At 37.0% G+C, this 22904-nt stretch overlaps 1 protein-coding gene across 2 annotated transcripts in view; it reads left to right on the top strand.

The window, feature by feature from the left end:
* The first annotated feature begins 18148 nt into the window (after positions 1-18148).
* The window catches only part of ZNF484 (zinc finger protein 484), a 358371-nt gene continuing 353615 nt past the window's right edge, over positions 18149-22904 (top strand). The window contains exons 1-2 of one of the 2 annotated variants that reach the window (XM_068974026.1): positions 18149-18269; positions 18527-18626. In XM_068974026.1, the coding sequence (XP_068830127.1) occupies positions 18236-18269; positions 18527-18626 (134 nt within the window). In that variant the 5' untranslated portion in view covers positions 18149-18235. The remainder of the gene's footprint in view (positions 18270-18526; positions 18627-22904) is intronic. The other variant, XM_068974025.1, reaches the window with a different exon arrangement.

Genomic DNA, 22904 nt, shown 5'->3' with positions numbered 1-22904 from the left:
GGGGTGGGGATTTAGTGTAGAGGTGTCGCTGCTGTCCGTGATGAAAAATGGGGTCAGAGATGGAGGCCGCCAGTGGATGGAATAATAGGGGTCGGTGTGGTCTTGATGGTGACTTCCGGCGGGATTGGTGGGGTCTGGAATGGTGAATCCCTGGAGACATGGGGTGGGAGTGATAGTGGATGGTAGAACTCCAGGCGGAGTGATGGGATCTGTGGGATCTTTGTTGTTGGATCGGTGGGCAGGTTCCTGGATTCTGTTGGGGAAGGGTAACTGTGGGGCCTGAGAAATGAAGGATCTGAAGGGGAGAGATGGTAGATGGTCATTAATATCCTCTCTTTTTTCTGCTTACTAGGTTGTTTCTATTTCTGATTTTTAAAAAATTATTGATGGAAATAATAAATAATCATAATAGGAGTAGAAAAGAGTTTTGTTAGTATTATTTGAGCCAAACTGAGGACTGTAGCCCAGGAGACAGCTAGGAGGCTCTGAGGAATTGCTGGGTTGGAGTATGGTTTTCACCTTGGCCTTATAAACTTACCAGAACAAAGATCATATATCAAACACGACAGGGATACATTCCTTCGACGTTTTAAAGCAGCTAGATTTAATACCTATACAGTGAGACTGCAGGACCATGATTCCTGTTAAGGGGATGCTATAAGAAGGGAGTTACTTATTCTTATCTTCCAAACACCTTAATGGTTAAAGCAGATGTGCTGTGTATGTTCACACAAAGTTCAGTCTGAACCATGTGTAAGCTAAAACGACTTCTCCATGCCTCAATATGTGAAAGTTTTCTTCATGGTACCCTTTGCTGGAGATTTAAAAATATATCGTCATGTGCTTTGTATCCCGGTTAGGAGCTACATTGTCATTCCTAGTTATTTATGTATCATTTTTCTTCCTTTTTTTTATTATTAGGAATATCAAGATTTATTTTATTGGTCATTTTGAAGTATTCATTATGTTTATACTCTCTACTATATTTATATTAATTTTATCTTTTTAAAAAATGTTTTCTCCCTACTCCCCCATTTCCCCCCATTTTATGTAACTGTCATTCTTTTCCTTATTTTCCTAATTTTATACTGGATACATTTAGGGGTATGATATTTCTTTTATATACATCTTTATTTTTGAAATGTATAATTTCAGTTTGATGTTCCACTTTGATCCTGAGTTGAGTTTCTTTATTCCTGGATTATTGATATGTTTCACTTATTTTTATTTTTATTGTATTTTCATAGACTGTAGACTGCAAAGTCTCAACTTTTAACAATTTATCAAGCTTTTCCTTTTTTTTAATTTTATTTTTTATTGAGGGATAATTGTTTTACAGAATTGTGTTTTCTGCCACACCTCAACATGAATCAGCTATAGGTATACATATATCCCCTCCCTTTTGAAACTCCCTCCCCTCTCCCTCCCCATCCCACCACTCTAGGTTGATACAGAACCCCTGTTTGAGTTTCCTGAGCCATATGGCAAATTCCGATTGGCTATCTATTTTAAACATGGTAATGTAAGTTTCCATGTTACTCTTTCCATACATTTCACCTTCTCCTCCCCTCTCCCCATGTCCATAAGTCTATTCTCTATGTCTGTTTCTCCATTGCTACCTTGTAAATAAATTCTTCAGAGCCATTTTTCTAGATTCTATATATGTGTGTTCAGTCAGTTCAGTTCAGTTCAGTTGCTCAGTCGTGTCCAACTCTTTGCGACCCCATGAATTGCAGCATGCCAGGCCTCCCTGTGTGTTAGAATACGATATTTCTCTTTCTCTTTGTGACTTGAAGGCAAGCTACACAAGTTACAGTGAGCTTTGTTCAATGGATATAAGAGAAAGCATATTTTCTGTTTGTGTGGTATAAACCTCTCCTAATATATATTAAATATAGCTTGTTGGTATTTTTCAAGTCTTTCTTTTCTTATTTTTGGTCTACTTGATTCATCATATTTCTAAAGAGTTGCAGTAATAATTTTTTACTAGTAATTCACTTTGTAGTTCTATGTGCTTTTTTACTAGTTTTGTTTGCATGTATTTGGGGGAAAGGCATGCATAAATCTAATGGCTAATGCCTTTTGTATTTTTTAAAATTTATTGGATGCTATTATTATAGGATCTCGCTTTTCAGTGAAAAGCAATTTCAACCTTGAATTTCACTTTGATATTTATATTGCTATCCCAGCTTTCACTTTCAATTGGATGATTTATCTTTGACAAGGGCTTTATTTTGTATTTCTATTGCTCTCATTGTTTAGATCTACTCCTTGCAATAAATACAATTTGGTTTTTTCAAATCTAACCTATAATCTAGTCTTTGTCAATAGATAATTTTACCTTTTCAGTTTGGTGTAATACTGATTTACCCAATTTTATACCTTCCATTTTAATGTTTACTATTTATTTTAATTCATTGTTTTCTGCTTTTCTTTTCCTTTTTCACTGGATTGATGAAATTTTTGTTCATTGTTTCCATTCTATACCCCAGATAACTTCTGTTTTTTTCCTGAAATGTTTTGTCATATGATAATGTTATTACTTTTCCCTTTGATTACATTCTTATATCATCATCGTTGTCCTTTTCAATAATTATATATCTTGCAAAAGTTATTGCTGAAAAATATATTTCTGTTTGCTATTTCTCACCTGATTTATTTTACATTTATTTGGAATAGTTTTGTGGGTTTTTTTTTCTCAGATAATGGTAAGAGATACTTTGTAAGTGCTTTCATTTTTGAAAATGTCTTTGGCTGTAGCAGAGAAGTTGTCCTTTAGATGCTACTTCTGATGTCATTTAGCTTTCATTACTGCAGATGAGGCATCTTGATTTTTTAAATTCTTTCTCTGTAAATAATCTGTTCATTCACTTGCACTTCAGATTTGGATGTGTTTTAGATTTTAAAATTTATCTTTAAAATTCAGGAATATTCATAGATTTGTTCACTGATTGAGTTCCCAATTGTTTGTGTGTGTATGTAAATTTGTTAGGAAAACTAATGGTATAGATCTACTGTGTGTGGATAGTGAGAGGAGTCCTTGGGTGATTTTTCACGGCCCACTGAAGGTCCGTCTAGTCAAGGCTATGGTTTTTCCAGTAGTCATGTATGGATGTGAGAGTTGGACTGTGAAGAAAGCTGAGTGCCGAAGAATTGATGCTTTTGAACTGTGGTGTTGGAGAAGACTCTTGAGAGTCCCTTGGACTGCAAGGAGGTCCAACCAGTCCATTCTAAAGGAGCTCAGCCCTGGGATTTCTTTGGAAGGAATGATGCTGAAGCTGAAACTCCAGTACTTTGGCCATCTCATGTGAAGAGTTGACTCATTGGAAAAGACTCTGATGCTGGGAGGGATTGGGGGCAGGAGGAGAAGGGGATGACAGAGGATGAGATGGCTGGATGGCATCACGGACTCGATGGCCGTGAGTCTGAGTGAACTCCGGGAGTTGGTGATGGACAGGGAGGCCTGGCGTGCTGCGATTCATGGGGTCGCAAAGACTTGGACATGACTGAGCAACTGAACTGAACTGAACTGAATCTTTTGATATTCCAAATACTTGGTGTTTGTTTTGTTGCAAAAGCTCCCGTTTACTCTGGCTCCTCCCTTATCTCTTCAGAACAGTCCCTTTTAGCTGTCTGAGGGGCTGTATCCTGGACTTAAGTCCTCAGTAAGTCTACTGAATAAAAATAATCCTCACTTTTTAAGGTAAGAATTTTTTTTCAGTCAACAGTAGTAATAAAGATGTGGATGCCAGTTATTGATGCATGCGGGATTGTGATATAATAAATATGTATTTTGATTTTCATCCACAGTTCCCAGCACAAAGCTCCTAACACCTTTCTAATTTCCTAAGTGATAAGGGTTATAGGGGCCTCTTTTATTTCTGTCTCTTGACATAGCACCAGAGAGATAAAGATGAAATTAGTGGGGTTTTTGTTGTTGTTGTTATAAATAATAAGTTCCTTTGAAACACCCCTGAGTTTATTTTAATGAAATGATGTTCGAAAAGCCCCTAGTGAATCACTCAACTGGGGCTGTTTGCCAGGGGAACCAAGCAAGTTCTTAAAGTTTTAGAGATTGAAGTTAGGTAGGAAGTTGAATCACCAATAGCTAGTTATTTAATCAGTCGTCTGTACATAGTGAAGTCTTCATAAAAACTCGAAAGAATGGAGTTTGGAGAGTTTCTAGATTGAACATGTGGAGATTCTGGGAGAGCAATGCGCTCCTTCTGACATATCTTGCATATCCATCTCTTCTACTTGGCTTTTTCTGAATTATATTCTCTTATAATAAATTGGTAATCTAATAAGTAAAATATTTTCTTGAGTTCTATGAACTACTCTAGAAAATTAGTGTAATATGAAGGAACCTTGTGGGACCATCTGATTGTAGCCAGTTGGTCAGAAACACAAGTAAGAGCCTGAACTTATGGTTGGCATCTGAAATTGGGGTGGGGACAGTCTTATAGGACTGAGTCCCTAACCTGTGTGAATAATGCTAAAACTCTAAGTAGATGGTGTGAGAATAGAAAAAAAACACACAGGAGGAGTTTTTCCTTTTCAGCACATGGGATTGACTGCTGTAGAGTCAGGACCATGGGGTACAGTTATTGGAGGCTCTGTGATCAGGGACTATAAAATGAATGATTATGATCTTGTAGAGAGAACAGTGGTGGCTTGAAGCGAGATCTTTGTTCCCTGGCCAAGAATTGAACCTGGGTGAAAACCAGGAATCCTATCCACTCCACCAGCAAGAGGCAGAAGCAGAGCTTCTCTGGCTTTTGCCCTATTTGAAAGCAAAAATGTTTTAAGGAGGCAAAAACTGTAAAAAACAAAACAAAAACAGGTGTTAAGTTTATTATTAGAGACACAGCATAATGTGGTAGAGTTTGTTTAGTTAAGCCATAGCAAGGTAGAGATACATACCTGGAGAGAAAGAGTGTGGGCATCCCCACTAGTGAGGAGGAGCATGATAAAGAGACAGTTATATCTTTTATATAGGGCAGTTCCTCTAGGTTTTTGTCTGTCTTTGGCCAGTTATCTCACTTTTTTTCCCTCATAACTGACCTGACCTAGGTCCCCCCTCATATGTGTGCACATCTTTTTGCCAAGGTGGGTTCCAGTGCAGCAACCTATGGGAAGGTTGACACCACCTCTTATGGGTTGGTGCTCCCTCCCTTTTTGACTGCTGAGGAAACTTTCTGTGCATGTATAGATAGGGAGGTGTCCTTGACCTCAAGAATGAGAAATATGTGGTCTCTTTATCTGAGCAGGACTCAGCTCCTGTCTGCCACGGCCGGGACTGCTATCTTAAAGTATCCACTGGAGGCAAAGTGCAGGTACTTAACTTGTTCCTGTTGTTATTTCTATCTGGAAGTGTAAATAGGAGGCTGGCTGTAAATGTCTAACCTGGAGCCCATCTATCTCGTGCCTTAGTTGGGGCCTGTGAGCAGTAGAACATGGGAACCAGTGATTCTGATCTGTGAGTAATGGCTGCTGGGGTGAGGTCAGAGGCAGTTGGAAAAGAAAATTTAGGAGTGGGAGTGCAGAATTGAGTGCCAGGGATGGGGATGAAAACTAACCAATCTGATCACATGGACCACAGCTTTGTCTAACTCAATGAAACTATGAGGCATGCCATGTAGGGCCACCCAAGATGGACAAGTCATGGCGGAGAGGTCTGACAAAACGTGGTCCACTAGAGAAGGGAATGGCAAACCACTTCAGTATTCTTGCCTTGAGAACCCCATGAACAGTATGAAAAGGCAAAAAGATGAAACTGAAAGATGAACTCCCCAGGTCGGTAGGTGCCCAATATGCTACTGGATCAGTAGAGAAATAACTCCAGAAAGAATGAAGAGACAGAGCCAAAGCAAAAACAACACCCAGTTGTCGATGTGACTGGTGATGGAAGTGAAGTCTGATGCTGTAAAGAGCAATATTGCATAGGCACCTGGAATGTTAGGTACATGAATCAAGGCAAATTGGAAATGGTCAAACAGGAGATGGCAAGAGTGACTGTCGACATTCTAGGAATCAGCAAACTAAAATGGACTGGAATGGGTGAATTTAACTCAGATGATCATTATATCTACTGCTGTGGGCAGGAATCCCTTAGAAGAAATGGAGTAGCCATCATAGTCAACAAAAGAGTCTGAAATGCAGTACTTGGATGCAAACTCAAAAACAACAGAATGATCTCTCTTCATTTCCAAGGGAAACCATTCAATACCACAGTAATCCAAGTCTATGCCCTGACCAGTAATGCTAAAGAAGTTGAAGTTGAATGGTTCTATGAAGACCTACAAGACCTTCTAGAACTAACACCCAAAAAAGATGCCCTTTTCATTATAGGGGACTGGAATGCAAAAGAAGGAAGTAAAAAAATACCTCGAGTAACAGGCAAATTTGTCCTTGGAGCACAGAATGAAGCAGGGCAAAGGCTAATAGTATTTTGCCAAGAGAACACACTGGTCTTAGCAAACACCTTTTCCAACAACACAAGAGAAGACTACACATGGACATCACCAGATGGTCTATACCGGAAATTACCTATAATTTTCCCATCATCCAAATGTTATATCTGTTAACATATTAATATATTTCTTCCAGATGATTTTCTCTGTGTGCATGAATGCATTCATATATGTGTTCATGTGTACATACACACATTATTCAATGAAAATGGACTCATACTGTTTGGTACATCTTTTTATTTTTACTTACCATTTTATTTTTCTATAGTACTTTAATTTTACATAATATTGTATCCTATGGGTGCCCTGTAAAGTATTTAAGCTGTTCATAATTATTGGGTATCAAGATGTTTCTAACTTTCTTTTTTTGTTTTTGGTATTAGCCATGCTGTGGTAAAACTCCTGCATTTAAATCTTTGTACAGTACAGGATGATTTTTTTGTGATACGGTTCTACAAGTAAGTTTTGGGGTCAGGTTCAAGGACAGTAAATGACATTGACACAGTTCCTTCTCTTATGTCCCTCTGTCAATCTGTTTTCTCAGATCTCTGCCCCTTTCCAAGAAGAGCCAGAAATGACCAAGTCCCTGGTAAGTTCTTATTTGTTCATTTATTTATTTGCTGCTTTCCTTACTTTTCAGTGAGTTTTAGAAGGTATCTATTAACCCATGTAGTGAATGGACAAGTGTAAATAAATAAAAACTAAGATCAGAGACAGTAAAAAGAGACTATCAACTCCAAGTCAAACTTGGATTATAGGTATATGTGAGTTGTGTGACTTAAAAGTTATGAACTTTGAACTACAAAATTGTCTCTGATCTTCATGAAAGACATAGCAATAATAGAAATGAAATACATGCTTTATATCGTTAAAAAGTAATTTATTTCATCTATAATAACTACTTCCTGGCTCTTGATGTTTGAAAAAATTTTTGATAGATTTTTTTTACTTTATATTTTATACTGAAGTATAGCCAGTTAACAATGATGTGATAGTTTCAGGTGGACAGCAAAGGGACCCAGTTGTACATATACATGTATGCATTCTCCCCCAAACTCTGCTCCCATCCTGGCTGCAACATAATATTGAGCAGACTTCCTTGTGCTATACAGTAGGACCTTGTTGGTTATCCATCTAAAATATAGCAGTGTGTATATGTCAATCACAAACTTCCTAACTGTTCCTTCCCGGTATTCTTTCCCCCATCCCACCCTGCCCTGGCATCTAGGTTTGTTCTCTAAGTCTGTGAGTCTGTTTCTGTTTTGTAAATAAGTTCATGTGTACCAATTTTTAGATTCTTAGAAGGGGTATCATACACTCTTTATCCTTCTCTGTCTAACTTACTTCATTAAGTATGACAATCTCTAGGTTCATCCATGTTGCTGCAAATGGCATTATTTCATTCTTTTTAATGGCTGAGTAATATTCCATTGTACATATATATACCATATTTTCTTTCCCCATTCCTCTGTAGATGGACATTTAGGTTGCTTCTATGTCTTAGCTATTGTAAACAGCACTGGAACAAACTCTGGGGTGCATATATCCTTTTGGACCATGATTTTCTTCAGGAATATGCCCAGGGATGGGACTGCAAAGTCATATGGTAGCTGTATTTTTAGTTTTTTAGAGAAGCCACCATATTGTTCTCCATAGTGGCTATGCCAGTTTGCATTCCCACCCACATTGTAGGAGGGTTCCCTTATCTCCACACTCTCTCCAGCGTTTATTCTTTGTGGATTCTTTTGATGATAGCCATGTTGACTGGTGTGAATGATATCTCACTGTAGTTTTCATTTACATTTGTATACTAATTAGTAATGTTAAGCATCTTTTCATGTGCCTCTTGGTCATCTGTATGTCTTCTTTGAAGTAATGACTATTTAGGTCTTCTGCCTACTTTTTGAGTGGGTTTTTTTGATTATGTTAAACCTCATGAGCTGTTTGTAAAGTTTGGAGACTAATCCCATGTCAGTCACATCATTTGCAAACATTTTATCCCAATAGTGGGTTTTCTTTTCATTCTGTTTTTTGTTTTCTTTGTTGTGCAAAATCTTTTAGGTTTAAGTAGGCCCCATTTGTGCATTTTTGTTTTTATTTCCATTATTTGGGGAGACCGATAAAAAAGATATTGCTACATTTATGTTGAAGATTGTATTGCTTATTTTTTCCTCTAGAAGTGTTACAGTGTCTGGTCTCACATTTAGTTCTTTAATCCATTTTGAGGTTATTTTTGTGTATGGTATTAAAGAATGATCTTTTTTCTTTTTTTTTTACAGGTAGCTGTCTAGTTCCCCCAGCACCATTTGTTGACGAGACTGTCTGTCCAACATTGTATTTTCTTGCCTCCTTTGTCACAGATTAACTGAACAAAGGTGTATGAATTTACTTCTGGGCTTTCTATTCAGTTCCATCGATCTATATTTCTACTTTTGTCAGGAAGTCTGATTCCTCCAGCTTCGTTTTCCTTTCTTAAGATTGCTTTGGCTATTCAAGGTCTTTTGTGTCTCCATACAGATTTTGAGATTTGTTTGTTCTGTGCTGTGCTGTGCTTAGTTGCTCAGTCATGTCTGACTCTGTGATACCATGGCTGTACCCACCAGGCTTATCTGTCCATAGGGATTCTCCAGGCAAGAACACTGGCAAGGGTTGCATTCCTTGCACCTGGGGATCTTCCCAACCCAGGGATCAAACCCAGGTCTCCCGCATTACACGCAGATTCTTTACTGTCTGAGTCACCAGGAAAGCCGTGGTTCTGTGAAAAATGCCATTGGTCATTTGATCAGGATTGCATTAGATCTGTAGATTGCTTTGGGTAGTATATTCATTTTGACAGTATTAATTTTTTCAGTCCATGAACATGATATATCTTTTCATCTGTTTGAGTCTTCTTCAGTTTCCTTCATCAACACCTTATAATTTTCAGAGTATAGGTCTTTCTTTAGTCTCCTTAGGTAGGTTTATTCATAGGTAGTTTATCCTTTTGATACGATTGTAAATGAAATTGTTTCTTGAGTTTCTCTTTCTGATCTTTTGATGTTATTGTATAGAAATGCAACAGTTATTTTGTGTGTATTCGTTGTGTTACCTGCAACTTTACTAGATTCACTGATGAGATTTAATCGTTTTGTAGTAGCATCTTTAGGGTCTTCTATGAATAGTATCATGTCATTTGCAAACAGTGACAGTTTAACTTCTTCATTTTCAATTTGGATTCCATTTGTTTCTTTTTCTTCTCTGATTGCTGTAACTAGGACATCCAGAACTATGCTGAATAATAATGGTGAGAGTGAACATCCTTGTCTTATTCCTGATCTTAGAGAAAATGCTTTCAGTATTTCAACATTGAGTATGACGTTAAGCAGTAGATTTGTCATATATGGCTTTTATTATGTTGAGGAATGTTCCCCCATGCCCACTTTCTGGAGAGTTTTTATCATGAAAGGGTGCTGAATTTTGTCTTTCTGCATCTCCTGAGATAATCATATGGTTTTTATTCTTCAGTTTGTGTGTTACATCGATTGGTTTTCAGATATTGAAAAATCCTTGCATCCGTACATGAGTCCCGCTTGATCATAGTGAATGATCTTTTTATTGTATTGTTGGACTTGGATTGTTAGTTTTGTGTTGAGGATTTATGCCTCTAACATTCATCATTGATACTGGCCTGTACTTTTCTTTTTTTGTGGTATCTTTGTCTGATATTGATCACAGGGTGATGGTGGCATCAGAGAATGAGTTTGGAAGTTTTCCTACAGCTGTAATTTTGTGGAACACTTTCAGAAGGTTAGGTGTTTTGTTGCTGTTGTTTTTCAGTCAGTAGGTCATATCCGACTCTTTGTAACCCCATGGACTGAAGCACCCAATCTCCTCTGTCCTTCACTATTTCCCGGAGCTGGCTCAAATTCATGTCCATTGAGTTGGTGATGCTAGCTAATCATCTCATCTTCTGTTGACTGCTTCTCCTCCTGCCCTCAGTCTTTCCAGCATCAGGGTCTTTTCCAGTGAGTCATCACTTTGCATCAGGTGGCCAAAGTATTGGAACTTCAGCATCAGTCCTTCCAGTGAATATTCAGGGTTGATTTCCTTCAGGATTGACTGGTTTGATCACCTTGCAGTCAAAGGGACTCTCAAGAGTCTTCTCCAGCTCTACAGTTTGAAAGCATCAGTTCTTTGGCACTCCTTCTTCTTTACGGTTCAGCTCTCCCATCTGTCCATGACTACTGGAAAAATCATAGCTTTGACTAAAGGACCTTTGTTGGCAAAGTGATGTCTCTGCTTTTTAATATGCTATCTAGGTTGGTCATAGCTTTCCTTCCAAGGAGCAAGAGTCTTGTAATTTCATGGCTGCAGTCATTGTCCACAGTGATTTTGGAGCCCAAGAAAATAAAATCTGTCCTTGTTTCCACTTTTTCCCCTTCTATTTGCTGTGAAGTGATGGGACCAGATGCCATGATTTTAGCTTTTTGATGTTGAGTTTCAAGCCAGCTTTTTCAATCTCTTTCACTTTCATCAAGAGGTTCTTCAGTCCTCTTTACTTTCCGCCATTAGAATGGTATCATCTGCATATCTGGGGTTGTTGATAATTCTCCCAGCAGTGTTGATTCCAGCTTGTGATTCATCCAGCCCAGCATTTCACATAATGTACTCTGCATATAAGTTATACACACAGGGTGAACATAGCCTTGTCATATTCCTTTCTTAATTTTGAACCGATCAATTGTTCTATATCTGGTTCTAATGACTGCTTCCTGATCTACATATAGATTTCTCAGGAGACAGATAAGGTGATCTGGTATTCCCATGTCTTTAAGAATTTTTCACAGTTTGTTGTGACCTACACAATCAAAGGGTTTAGTGTAGACCAGAAGTAGATATTTTTTGGAATTCTCTTGCTTTCTCTATGATCCAGTGAATGCTGGCAATTTGGACTCGGGTTCCCCTGCCTTTTCTAAACCCAGTTTCTAACTCTGGAAGTTCTTGGTTCATGAACTGCTGAAACCTAGCTTGAAGGATTTTGAGCATAACCTTGCTAGTATGTGAAATGAGTGCAATAGTATGATAGTTTGAACATAGTTTGGCATTGCCCTTCTTTGTGACTGGAATGAAAACTGACCTTTTCCAGTCTTGTGGTCACCACTGTGTTTTCCAGATTTGCTGACATATTGAGTGCAGCACTTTACCAGCATCATCCTTTAGGATTTGAAATAGCTTAGTTGGGATTTCATCACCTCCACTAGGTTTGTTCTTAGTAATGTTTCTAAGGCCCACTTGACTTCACACGCCAGATGTTTGGCTCTAGGAGAATGACCACACCTTTGTGGTTATCCGGGTCATTCAGACCTTTCTTGTATAGCTCTTCTGTGTCTTCTTGCCACCTCTTCTTTATCTCTTCTGCTTCTGTTATGTCCTTTCCCTTTCTGTCCTTTATTGTGCCCATCCTAACATGAGATATTCCCTTGATAGCGCCAGTTTTCTTGAAGAAGTCTCGTCTTTCCCATTCTATTGTTTTCCTCTATTTTGTTGCATTGTTCATTTAAGAAGGCCTTCTTATCTCTCCTTCCTATTCTCTAGCACTCTCCATTCAGTTGGGTATAGTTCTCACTTTGTTTCTTGCCTTTTACTTTTCTTTATCCCTCAGATTCCAGCTTCTCAAAGGTAATCACTCTAAACTCAATCAAACTAATTCTTTCGGTATTTACATTCCTATGTCTAAATCACATGTTTACATTGGTACCTCTTGATTTTCAGTTTTAGGTAGTATCTACTGACTTAGCACAATGGAAAATAAGGATTTAACTCTCAGACATTTAAGGCTTCAGCACTTCTATGTACATTTCTTCTTCCCCTCCTTCTAATATAGGTATATCATAATTTGGGGTAAATCAATAGACTGTATTTATTAATATGTTTATTTTAATTATATTCACAGTTGAACCATTTCTTTTATCTTTTATGCACTGTTTTTTATTTTACTTGGAATTAATTATTGTTTGGTTTAATCATTTGTTTCATTTTCCATATCTGGATCACTAAATCAGCTCCACAGTCTTCCCATGTATATAAATATCTTTACAATATGTTAAAGTATATTACATAATGATAGTTAACACCAATCATAAATATTAATATAGTGCCTACCGTATGCTAGGCATTGTAAACACACACACTCTCTCTCTCAACTGATTTAATTGCATCCCCTTTGAGGTATCTATAATCATTATCCTCATTTTACAGAGAAGGAAGTAGGTCCACAGAGAAGTTAAGTAAATTGCTCTGGGTTGCACTGCTAGTAAGTGGTGAAACCAGGAGTAAAACCCAAGCAATTTGGCTCCAGAATACAGGCTATTTATTTCAGCAGTTGAAAGAAACTTCCCTTGGAGTTCTTGACATTACCAAAGTTGTTCTCTATTTGATTCTCATGCACTGACTTGGGGGTCTTTCTTTGGCATGCTGCTAGGAATTCCTTTCATGTCTCTCAAGTATTGGATCTCTTGTTTTTTGGCTCTTTCTTGAGTCATGCTTTCATTTTTAGAAAATATTATCCAGAAAGTATTGTATGGCAATTAGGGTTTTTGAGACCTTGCATGTCTAAAAGTATTTTTATTTGACCCTCAGTAATTTCATAGCTATTTCTAAATTGTAAGTCATTTTTACTCAGAAATTGTAAGACATTCTTTCTACTTTAATCATCCCACCTTTTCTTACTGCATGTGATAGGAAGATCCAGATAATAAATTTGTGTTGCTTTAGGTATGCAGTAATTTGTTGCAGCAGCAATAGGAAACCACTACAGATTTTGGTACCTGGACATGGAATGATGCTGCAACAAATACCCCAAAATGTCAAAAGACTTTGGAATTTGATAATGAATAAAAACTGTAAAAACTTTGAAGCATATAATAGCAAGAGGCTAGATTTTCTTGAACAGACTGGTAATAGAAATATTGTTGTTAACTCTGCTAGAGAACTTAGAAGAAAGTGAGAAGCACAATAGGAAAAAAACTATATTGTTTTAGAGAATATCTCATTATTTTAACCAGACTGTTGACAGGAATACGGGTGTTAAAGGTGCTTCTGGTGAAGACTCAAGAAGGAACTGAGAAAGTAGGGGAGGGAGCATCTCTGGTATATAGTAGCAGAAAGCTTAGCTGGGTTTTGTCCTGTAGTTATACGGAAAGCAGATTTGTCAGTGATGGACTTGTGTTTTTCTCTGAGGTGATTTCAAGTAAAGGATTGGAGATGTGACATGGTTTCTTTTTCCTGCTTACAATAAAATATGAATATTAAGCGATAGATTGGAGGAGGAACTGTTAAGCAAAAAGGAACTGGACTTGATGATTTGGGGTATTTGGGGGCTATCAAGATTACAAAAGATGCCATAATTAGTTTCACTGTAGGAAAGTATGTTCTTGAGAGAAAGTCAAGGGTGTAGATAGATGCTTTATATATGAATATTTTTCTAGGTTTTTAGGTGTTTAGCAAGATGAACAGGGTAGAATGCACCTTACTAAATTTTTTTAGCTGGACGTCTCAGTCTTTGGTGTTAACTTGATTGTTTAGTTTATTTACATTTAATGCAATTACCGATATATTTGAATTTATATCCAGTTTTATTAGTTTCATATTTGAATTGTCTGTACTATCTTTCCACTCTTTTCTTGACTTTCTTTTAGATTAGTCAAGTTTTAATTTTTATTTTGTTACCTTGTTTGTGATGCATTCTTTTGTTTCCCTAGATATTATAATATCCATCTTTAACTCATTATTATCTTACCCCCTTCTTAATAGATGCTAAAACATCTTAATTCCATTGACTGCTTCTCATTTTTACATTATTATTTTTATGCATTTGAATTCTACATATGTTTTAAACTTCACAAGATATTATTATTATTGTTTTTGCATAGTCTGTATTTACAGTTTTATAAAGTGGGATTTGAGAAACTTTTGGAGTCTTTGAGTTGATGTCATTCACCTTTCCTTTTCAAATTTTGCTTCTGCCTCATATTCTTCCTCTTTATTGTCTCAGACAACAATATGTTTTTCCTTTTCAAGGTGTTGTACATGTGATACATCACATGCTCTTGTGCTTATTTTTATTTTAAAAAACCTGTGTGGTTCAGTTTGGATATCTTCTGTTTGCTTGTCTTCCATTTCAGTAATTCTGTTATTCTGCTATTAAACCCCTCTCAGTTCTTAATTTTAGATACTGAATTTTTCAATTTTAATTTTTTTTAGTATAAGTTCCATTTCTCTGATGAAATTCTCCACCTTTTCATCTAACTCCAAAATCCTGTAAGACTATTTCTATTGAATTTTTTCCCCTGTGGTTTTAGATATTTTGTTCTGTTTTTTGATAGGCATTTCTTTTATTGTATCAAAACACATATAAAGCATCGTCAAGGATCTAGATTATGGTATCTTTCTCAGTTATTTAACTTATATGCAGAGTACATCATACGAAATGCTGGGCTGGATGAAGCTCAAGCTGGAATCAAGATTACTGGGAGAAATATCAATAACCTCGGCTATGCAGATGACACCACCCTAATGGCAGAAAGCAAAGAGGAGCTAAAGAGCCTCTTGATGAAGGTGAAAGAGGAGAGTGAAAAAGCTGGCTTAAAACTCAACATTCAAAAAACTAAGATCATGGCATGTGGTTCCATCACTTCGTGGCAAATAATGGATACAGTGACAGATTTTATTTCTTAGGCTCCAAAATAACTGTAGCTGGTGATTGAAGCCTTGAAATTAAAAGACACTTGCTCCTTGGGAGGAAAGCTATGACAGACCTAAACAGCGTGTTAAAAAGCAGAGACATTATTTTGCCAGCAAAGGTCCAAATAGTCAAAGCTGTGATTTTTCCATTAGTCATATATGGATGTAAGAGTTGGACCATAAAGAAGGCTGAGCACCAAAGAGTGTTGCTTTTGAGTGGTGGTGGTAGAGAAGACTCTCGAGAGTCCCTTGCACTGCAAGGAGATCAAACCAGTCAATCCTAAAGGAAATCAATCCTGAATATTCATTGGGAAAGATTAAGGGCAGGAGGAGAAGGGGACGACAGAGGATGAGATGGTTGGATGGCATCACTGACTCAATGAACATGAGTTTGAGCATACTCCAGGAGATAGCAAAGAACAGGGAAGCCTAATTTGCTGCAGTCCATGGGGTCACCAAGGGTCAGACACGACTTAGTGACTGAACAATAACAAACTTTCTCAAGAGAGGATCCTTGTTTTCCTTAGCAGATAGAGTGGAGGATGAACACCTTTATCTAGTCAGGCGCAGTGTTATGTTGAATCAAGACTAAGTTGAAGCCCTGATAATAGTCTACCTCTGGTTCACTCTGACCATCCAGGGTTTTCAGCTGAGAGGCCAGTTTGCCCTCTGTGGACCCTTCTCTTGATAGGTGCCAACAGTGTTTTCTTATCAGACTGCTAACATTTTGCCTTGCTTTTCAGAGGCTCTCTGCTTAAGTATTTAGTCTTCTGCTCATACAGCCCTAGAGTTTGATAGATGTCTTAGGGAAAAAACTGTCCATGTGTTTGAATTCTGGTTTCTCTATCACCCAACTTTAGCCTTCTACTGGTTCAAAGCCTGGGTTTTCATCTTTTACCACACCCAGAATTGATAAATACTCCTAGTGTAAAAGTGGTTACGTACATCTACTCAAACCTTAAATGTTATCTGTAGAGTCTTAGCACCTAACTGCTTCCAGTATTTTCAAACAGATAGTTTCAGTATTTCATCTGGCATGTACTTATTCCTGGAAGAAACCCTGGACCGTCACAAACTCTTGTATGCCATCTGGATATGACAGTGCCTCAAAAGGTTCACCTAAACATATCATATGTACTGTCCATTTAAAGTGTACATTCAATCATTTTTAGTATATTCATGGGGCTGTGCAGTCTTTATCCAATTTTAGAACACTTTCTTTCCCTCCCCTAACCAAAGTCATACCTTTTAGCTGTTGCTACCTCCCTCCCCACCACATCCTTCCATTACCCCATTCCTGGGCAACCAGCAATCTTCTTACTGTCCTAATAGGTTTGCCTGTCCTGGACATCTCTGTAAATGGAATCATATAATATGTGGTCTTTTGTGATTGGCTTATTTCACTTAGCATAATATTTTCAAAATTCTTTCACAGTATAGCATAAATCAGTATTTCATTCCTCTCTATGGATGAATAATTTCTTTTATGAATATGCCACATTTTGAAATTCACCATTGGCTGATACCTTGGGTTGTTTCTGTTTTTGACTATTAAGAATAATGCTACTATGAACATGGCTATATAAGTTTTATGTGAATGAATGTTTTGATTTCTCTTGGATATATACCTAGAAGTGGAACCATTAGCTCATATTACTCCTTTTGAGGAAGTGCCAGACTGTTTTAGATTCCCACCTTGATGCTATGTGTCCTTTTGTTTTCTATTATTATAGCCATCTTAGTAGGTGCACTTTCCTGATGACTAATGATTGGAGCATTTTTTAAATTTCAGAATTCAGGATTTAATTGCATTTATTATTTTGCTACAAAAATAATAAAAATACAAATACACACAAGCAGAGCATTTTTTATTTTATAATCATCTTACTGAATTTGAAGGGGTATCTCTTTGAATTTTGATATCCGTTTTGACTATTTTGACCTGTATTGAGAACCTTTCATGCTTTTTGGCCATTTGTATATCTTCCTTGGATATATGTATATTCTTCTTGGTCCATTTGTTTATTTGACTGTGCCAGGTCTTAGCTGTGGCATGAGGAATGTTTGAGCTTTGTAGCAGAATCCAGGATCTTTTGTTATAGCATGTGGAATCTAGCTCTCTGACCAGGGATCAAACCCAGACCCCCTGCATTGGGAGCATGGAGTTTTAGCCACTGGACCACCAGGGAAGTCCCCTTGGTCCATTTTTAATTGGATCATTTATCTTTTTTATTGAGTTGTAAGAGTTCTTTATATATTCTTTACACAAGTCCTTTATCAGATGTATAATTGCAGACATTTCCCCATAATCTTTGAGTTGTTTTTACTTTAAGTAAACACTTTGCTTGTTCTGTTTGTTGTTGTTATTGTTGTTTCTTTTTCATTTTGGGCCATTGGGTATAGCATGGGGATCTTAGTTCCCCTCCCAGGCATTGAACCCATGCCCCCTGAAGTGGTGGTGCAGAGACCTAACACTGGACTGCCAGCAAATTCCCTTATCTTATTGCTTTCTTAATGGAATCCTTTTTAGCACAAAGTTTTAAATTTTGATAAAGTCCAATTTATCTATTTTTTCTTTGGTTGCTTGTGCTTCTCATTTTATATCTGAAAAAATCTTTGCTTTTCTAACTGAAGTGTTAATGAAATATGGCATACATGGAAAAGAATGCAGAAATCAGGTTTGCAGCTTGATGAGTTTTCAGTGTATTCTTTTGTAACTAGCATGCAGATAAAAACAAAACCTCAGAATGTTATTAGAGCCACAGAAAGAATGACCTAATACTTTTAATATTTATTTTTCCCTTGAAATAATAATGTCAAGTTTAGGTATTTAGTGAGAATCTTATATGTTGTATCATGTTAAAAATTATTAAAAATAAGTTCATAAATATCTTGCTCTTATCCTACAATCCTGATGCTTTTCATTGAATAAACATGTGTTTTTCCAGGGATCAGTGTCTTTCAAAGATATATCTGTAGAATTCAGCAGGGAGGAATGGCAACAATTGGACCTTGCTCAGAGAACTCTATACAGGGATGTAATGCTGGAAAACTATTTCAACTTGATCTCAGTGGGTAAGCACAGCTCTGCTGGGTAAGGCTGTACCTAACTGAGTGTATCTTTTTTTTTCCATAGTGGAATTTCTGAAATTTGGTGTTTCTAAGGTATGTGGGACTTCTAAAGACTATAGGACATCTGAAGTGTGTAATAGTTTTGTCCTTATTTTGTTCTATGTTCTTAACAATCTCTTTTGGACATTAAGAATATACTTCTGTTCCCCATGAACTTTTCTGAAAAGTAAATGGAGGGCTTTGTTGTTTCCTGTCATTAGGGTGTCAAGTTCCCAAAGCAGAAGTCATTTTCAACTTGGAGTGGGGAGAAGAACCATTTATGTGGAATGGCAAAATCTCAAGCCAGAGCTGTCTAGGTGAGTAGGAACCAAAAGCATAGGAGATTGTATAACCAAATCACAGTTTTACTGGCAGTTTGGCAACTTTGAAGTGCTTTTATTCTTTTTTTTTTTTTTGAAGTGCTTTTAATATGATATTTCTCTAACATTCTGAACTTTTGAAACTGCATGGATAGAGCTGATATTGGTCTCTTAAACATCTAAATGCCATTCCAACTTAGTGATGTCACTCAGTCGTGTCTGACTCTTTGCGACTCCATGGACTGTAGCCCACCAAGCTTCTCCATCCATGGGATTCTCCAGGCAGGAATGCTGGAGTGGGTTGCCATTTCCTTCTCCAGGGGATCTTCCCGACCCAGGGATTGAACCCGGGTCTCCTGCATTCCAGGCAGATGCTTTAACCTCTGTACCACCAGGGAAGCCCCACTGTGCTATATATCCTACTTAGTTTATTTTTTTTCCTCTCAGCACTAAATTGGTTCATGTTACACTGTTTTTCTAGCTCATTGCTTCTAATTGATGCTTACGTTCCATAGTATATATATATATGCCAGATTTACTTGTCCAGCTTTCTAGCTACTATAGCTAGTACTATAATAAATTTCTTCAAGAACTATTCTTTTAGGAAACAAGAATTTCTTGAGGAAGAGTAGTGGGAGTGTTTTATTAATGAATATACTAATGCTTTATTTCACTAAGTATAACCATATTGTTTTTCAGATTGGATGTATTGGTCTACAATCCTCTAAACATACAAAGGCATCAGTTTCTCCACATCCCTGCCCATATTTCTAATAATTTCTCATAATCTAGTGGATTTTAATTTCTATTTGTTTTAATTTATGTTTCTCTAATAACAAAATGTTTTGAACATCTTATCATGTATCTTGTAATAGATTCTGATTTCATTTTTGGTATTTGACTACTGACACCTTCCAAATGTCACCACTCTCTCTTCATCTTCTGCCCCATATCTGGACAAACTACAAGAAAACCCAGATGCTCTTTCCATTAGTGCTAGTGGCAAGTTGCTCTGTACCAGTCAGCTTAGCACCATCCCCCAACTACTATAAAAAACCCAAGCCAGTTTCCTTTTCTCACTGTTAAGCCACTTTTAGACCTGCTTGGGAGCTTTCCCTTCAAAAGCCTCATTAAATGAGTAATGAAGTTTTTCATATCTTATTGGTTGTGTGTCAAATCATCACTCTTGACATCTGAACCAAATTTGGTGTGGGAGTCCGTTGCTTCTCTGCAGGTGACTTAACAGTTTATGTAGTAATCAGGATCTTTGGATGATGACCACCACCAAGGGGGCTTTCTTCTCTTGTTCTCTGGATTTACTGCCTGCTGCTGAGTACATACTTTGAGCTGTGCTACTTTATGCTGCATTTGCTGATTCCCACAAGACTGTGTCATATATTTAACCAATTGAAGTTGGAAGTTATAGTTGGTATTCTGGGACATATATAAGGAGTAGGCCCTCCTTAAAGTGGCCTAAGACCTATGTATGTGTCTCAAATTGAATCATTTGTCTCAATTCTGGCATAAGCCATGAATGACACCAGAATTAAGGAAACAGATCAGATTGATTTTCATTGTATAAGCTTTCAGGGGAACAATTGATACCTTATGCATATAAGGGCCCATCAGGCAGCTACTTGTGTGAAGGAAGAACAGTTACAATGTAGCATGCTAAAGCAAGTGGCACACCTTTCTAAATGTTGTCATATTTTATTGTTTATTGTTTCAATGTTGTCATATTTTTGCTTTTCCCTGTGACTCATCTTCTCAAACAATTCTTTATGCTCTTTCTACTAATTTTTCTCTTTTAGAAAGTATCATTTAGATGCCCTCCTCCTTTTACTTTCCAGTGAAAAGTAAAACCTAAAACCATGTCTACATTCACTTATGCTTGAATTATTCTAACCCTGTTTTGATGTTTAAAAAATTTTTTTTCCTAGGTGCTACTGGTTAAAATATTATACTTATCTTGTCATAGCTATATGATGCAAAATATTACCTAACATATGAGAAATTCTCTCAATGGATTAATAAACTAAAGGAAGACCATGCCTCATATTTGCAGTTCACATTTATCTTTGTTTAGTTTCCATAATCGTGTTTGCTTCATTTTAACATTTTCTTTAATTATTCCCCTGTGTCTGACCCTTTATTTTCTGATCTGTCTCCCTATTCAGATAATCTACATACTTATACTTTGCTCTCATGTTTCACTTACTTCTTTTATTGGATGTATTACGGTATACATTGCTTTTTCCCTTTTTTGATTCTCTGACCCACAAAAACTCAGAGAAAATGACATTAATTTGAATGACAACTGAGTCTTTTATCTATTTCAAAAATGTTTCTCTAGAGAATATTTAGTGAAATTAAATTCTTTAGGTGATATTTTGCTCTATTTCAGAGGGATTTGAAATTTTTTCTGCTAAGAGTAATTTAAAGGACCAATAATTGTAATTGGAAAGGGAAGACAACTGAAAGAAATGTTTAAAATTTAAGCCTTTGAGCATTAAGCATTTATTTTTGTGTACATCTATGCCAATTAAATATGACTTTGTAAGGCTCAGAATATCTGTGTTTATTTTTAAGTTAAGAGAAAAGAGAGCCTTCCTAGAGTTTTGCTGAGGTTTGAGATTCATTTTCAGAACATAGAACCCTAAATGATCCATGAAGGAAATGAATTTTGAAAAGGAATAAAGGATCAGGAAAAGGAAGCTTAGTGGGGAAAAGGAAAAGAATATACATTTAGATTCAGTAATAAAATAGACTTTAGTGACTGGTAGAAAGATAGCTTACATACATTCATTTTATTGGCCTGAATTATGACTTTGTATTTTACTGAATTGGTAATTCAGTTTGTGACAGAGGAATTATAAATAATTAAACTTTTTACCACAGGAGCAAATTCTTTACATTGAACATCATTGATAATAATGTAAACACTGTCAGGCATAGCAGTGGGTTTATAAGCTAAAGAAAGTGAAAAGTTGCAAAAGATGAAAGCCATGTCTAGGAATCTAGTATTAGAGGTCCTCAGGCTTGATGAAAACATTAATATGTGTGAGTAAAACTGTAATGTGTGCTAAGTCACTTCAGTCATGTCCGACTCTGTGCAACCCCATGGACTGTATAGCCCATCAGGCTCCTTTGTCCGTGGAATTCTCCAGGCAAGAATACTGCAATGGGTTGCTGTTTCCTTCTCCAGGGGCTCTTCCCAATCCAAGGATTGAACCCATGTCTCTTAAGTCTCCTGCATTGGTAGGTGGGTTCTTTACCACTAGCCCCACATGGGAAGCTCAAAAATATAAACGTTAAAAGAATGTGTTTGGGGATATTACAAACATTATACGGTCCTGGAGATAGAATGAAATGGATACAAGGTTAGACTGTGTCTTAAAGAGTAATCTGATTTTTATGTAAGTATTTACTGAGAATCTACTATGTCTTTAAAAAAATTTTTTTTATTGAAGGATAATTGCTTTACAGAATTTTGTTGTTTTCTGTCAAGCCTCAACATGAATCAGCCATAGGAATACATATATCCCCTCCCTTTTGAGCCTCCCTCCCATCTCCCTCCCCATCCCACCCCTGTTACAGAACCCCTGTTTGAGTTTCCTGAGCCATACAGCAAATTCCCATTGGCTATCTATTTTACACATGGTAATGTAAGTTTCCGTGTTACTCTTTCCATACATCTCACCCTTTCCTCCCCTCTCCCTGTGTCCATTAAGTTTATTCTCTATGTCTGTTTCTCCATTGTTGCCCTATAAATAAATTCTTCAGAACCATTTTTCTAGATTCTGTATATATGCATTAGAATATGATATTTATCTTTCTCTAACTCACTTCACTCTGTATAATAGGTTCTAGGTTCATCCACCTCATCAGAACTGACTCTGCTATGTCTTATACACTATTCCACAGTTGGGGATATTAGTGATTCTTATTGTAAGTAAGAATGGTATATTGGAGTCAAACCCACCTCCTGTCATTGATAGACCCCAAGAAACAGTGACTTAGAGAACATAAACATTAACCTGGCCTGGACTTAGCCTGAGGGCTGTAGTTTTTCTAATCTCTTGTCTCAGGCATCAGCAGCAGCATAGAACTGAGCTATCAAGTCTGTAATATAGCCAGTGGGAAGAGTTATGGGAGACATACTTACTTCCTTAAAACATTGACCTGATTACAACAAATATAATTCATACTCTTATTTGAATGGTGATAGATGAGTTACCTGGATTTACCTACAAATGAGGCTGTATATGCCTGTTGTTTT

Source organism: Capricornis sumatraensis, chromosome 6, assembly GCF_032405125.1.
Source record: "Capricornis sumatraensis isolate serow.1 chromosome 6, serow.2, whole genome shotgun sequence".
In the NCBI taxonomy this organism is placed as follows: Eukaryota; Metazoa; Chordata; class Mammalia; order Artiodactyla; family Bovidae; genus Capricornis; species Capricornis sumatraensis.
This window is presented reverse-complemented; position numbering and strand designations above follow the sequence as displayed.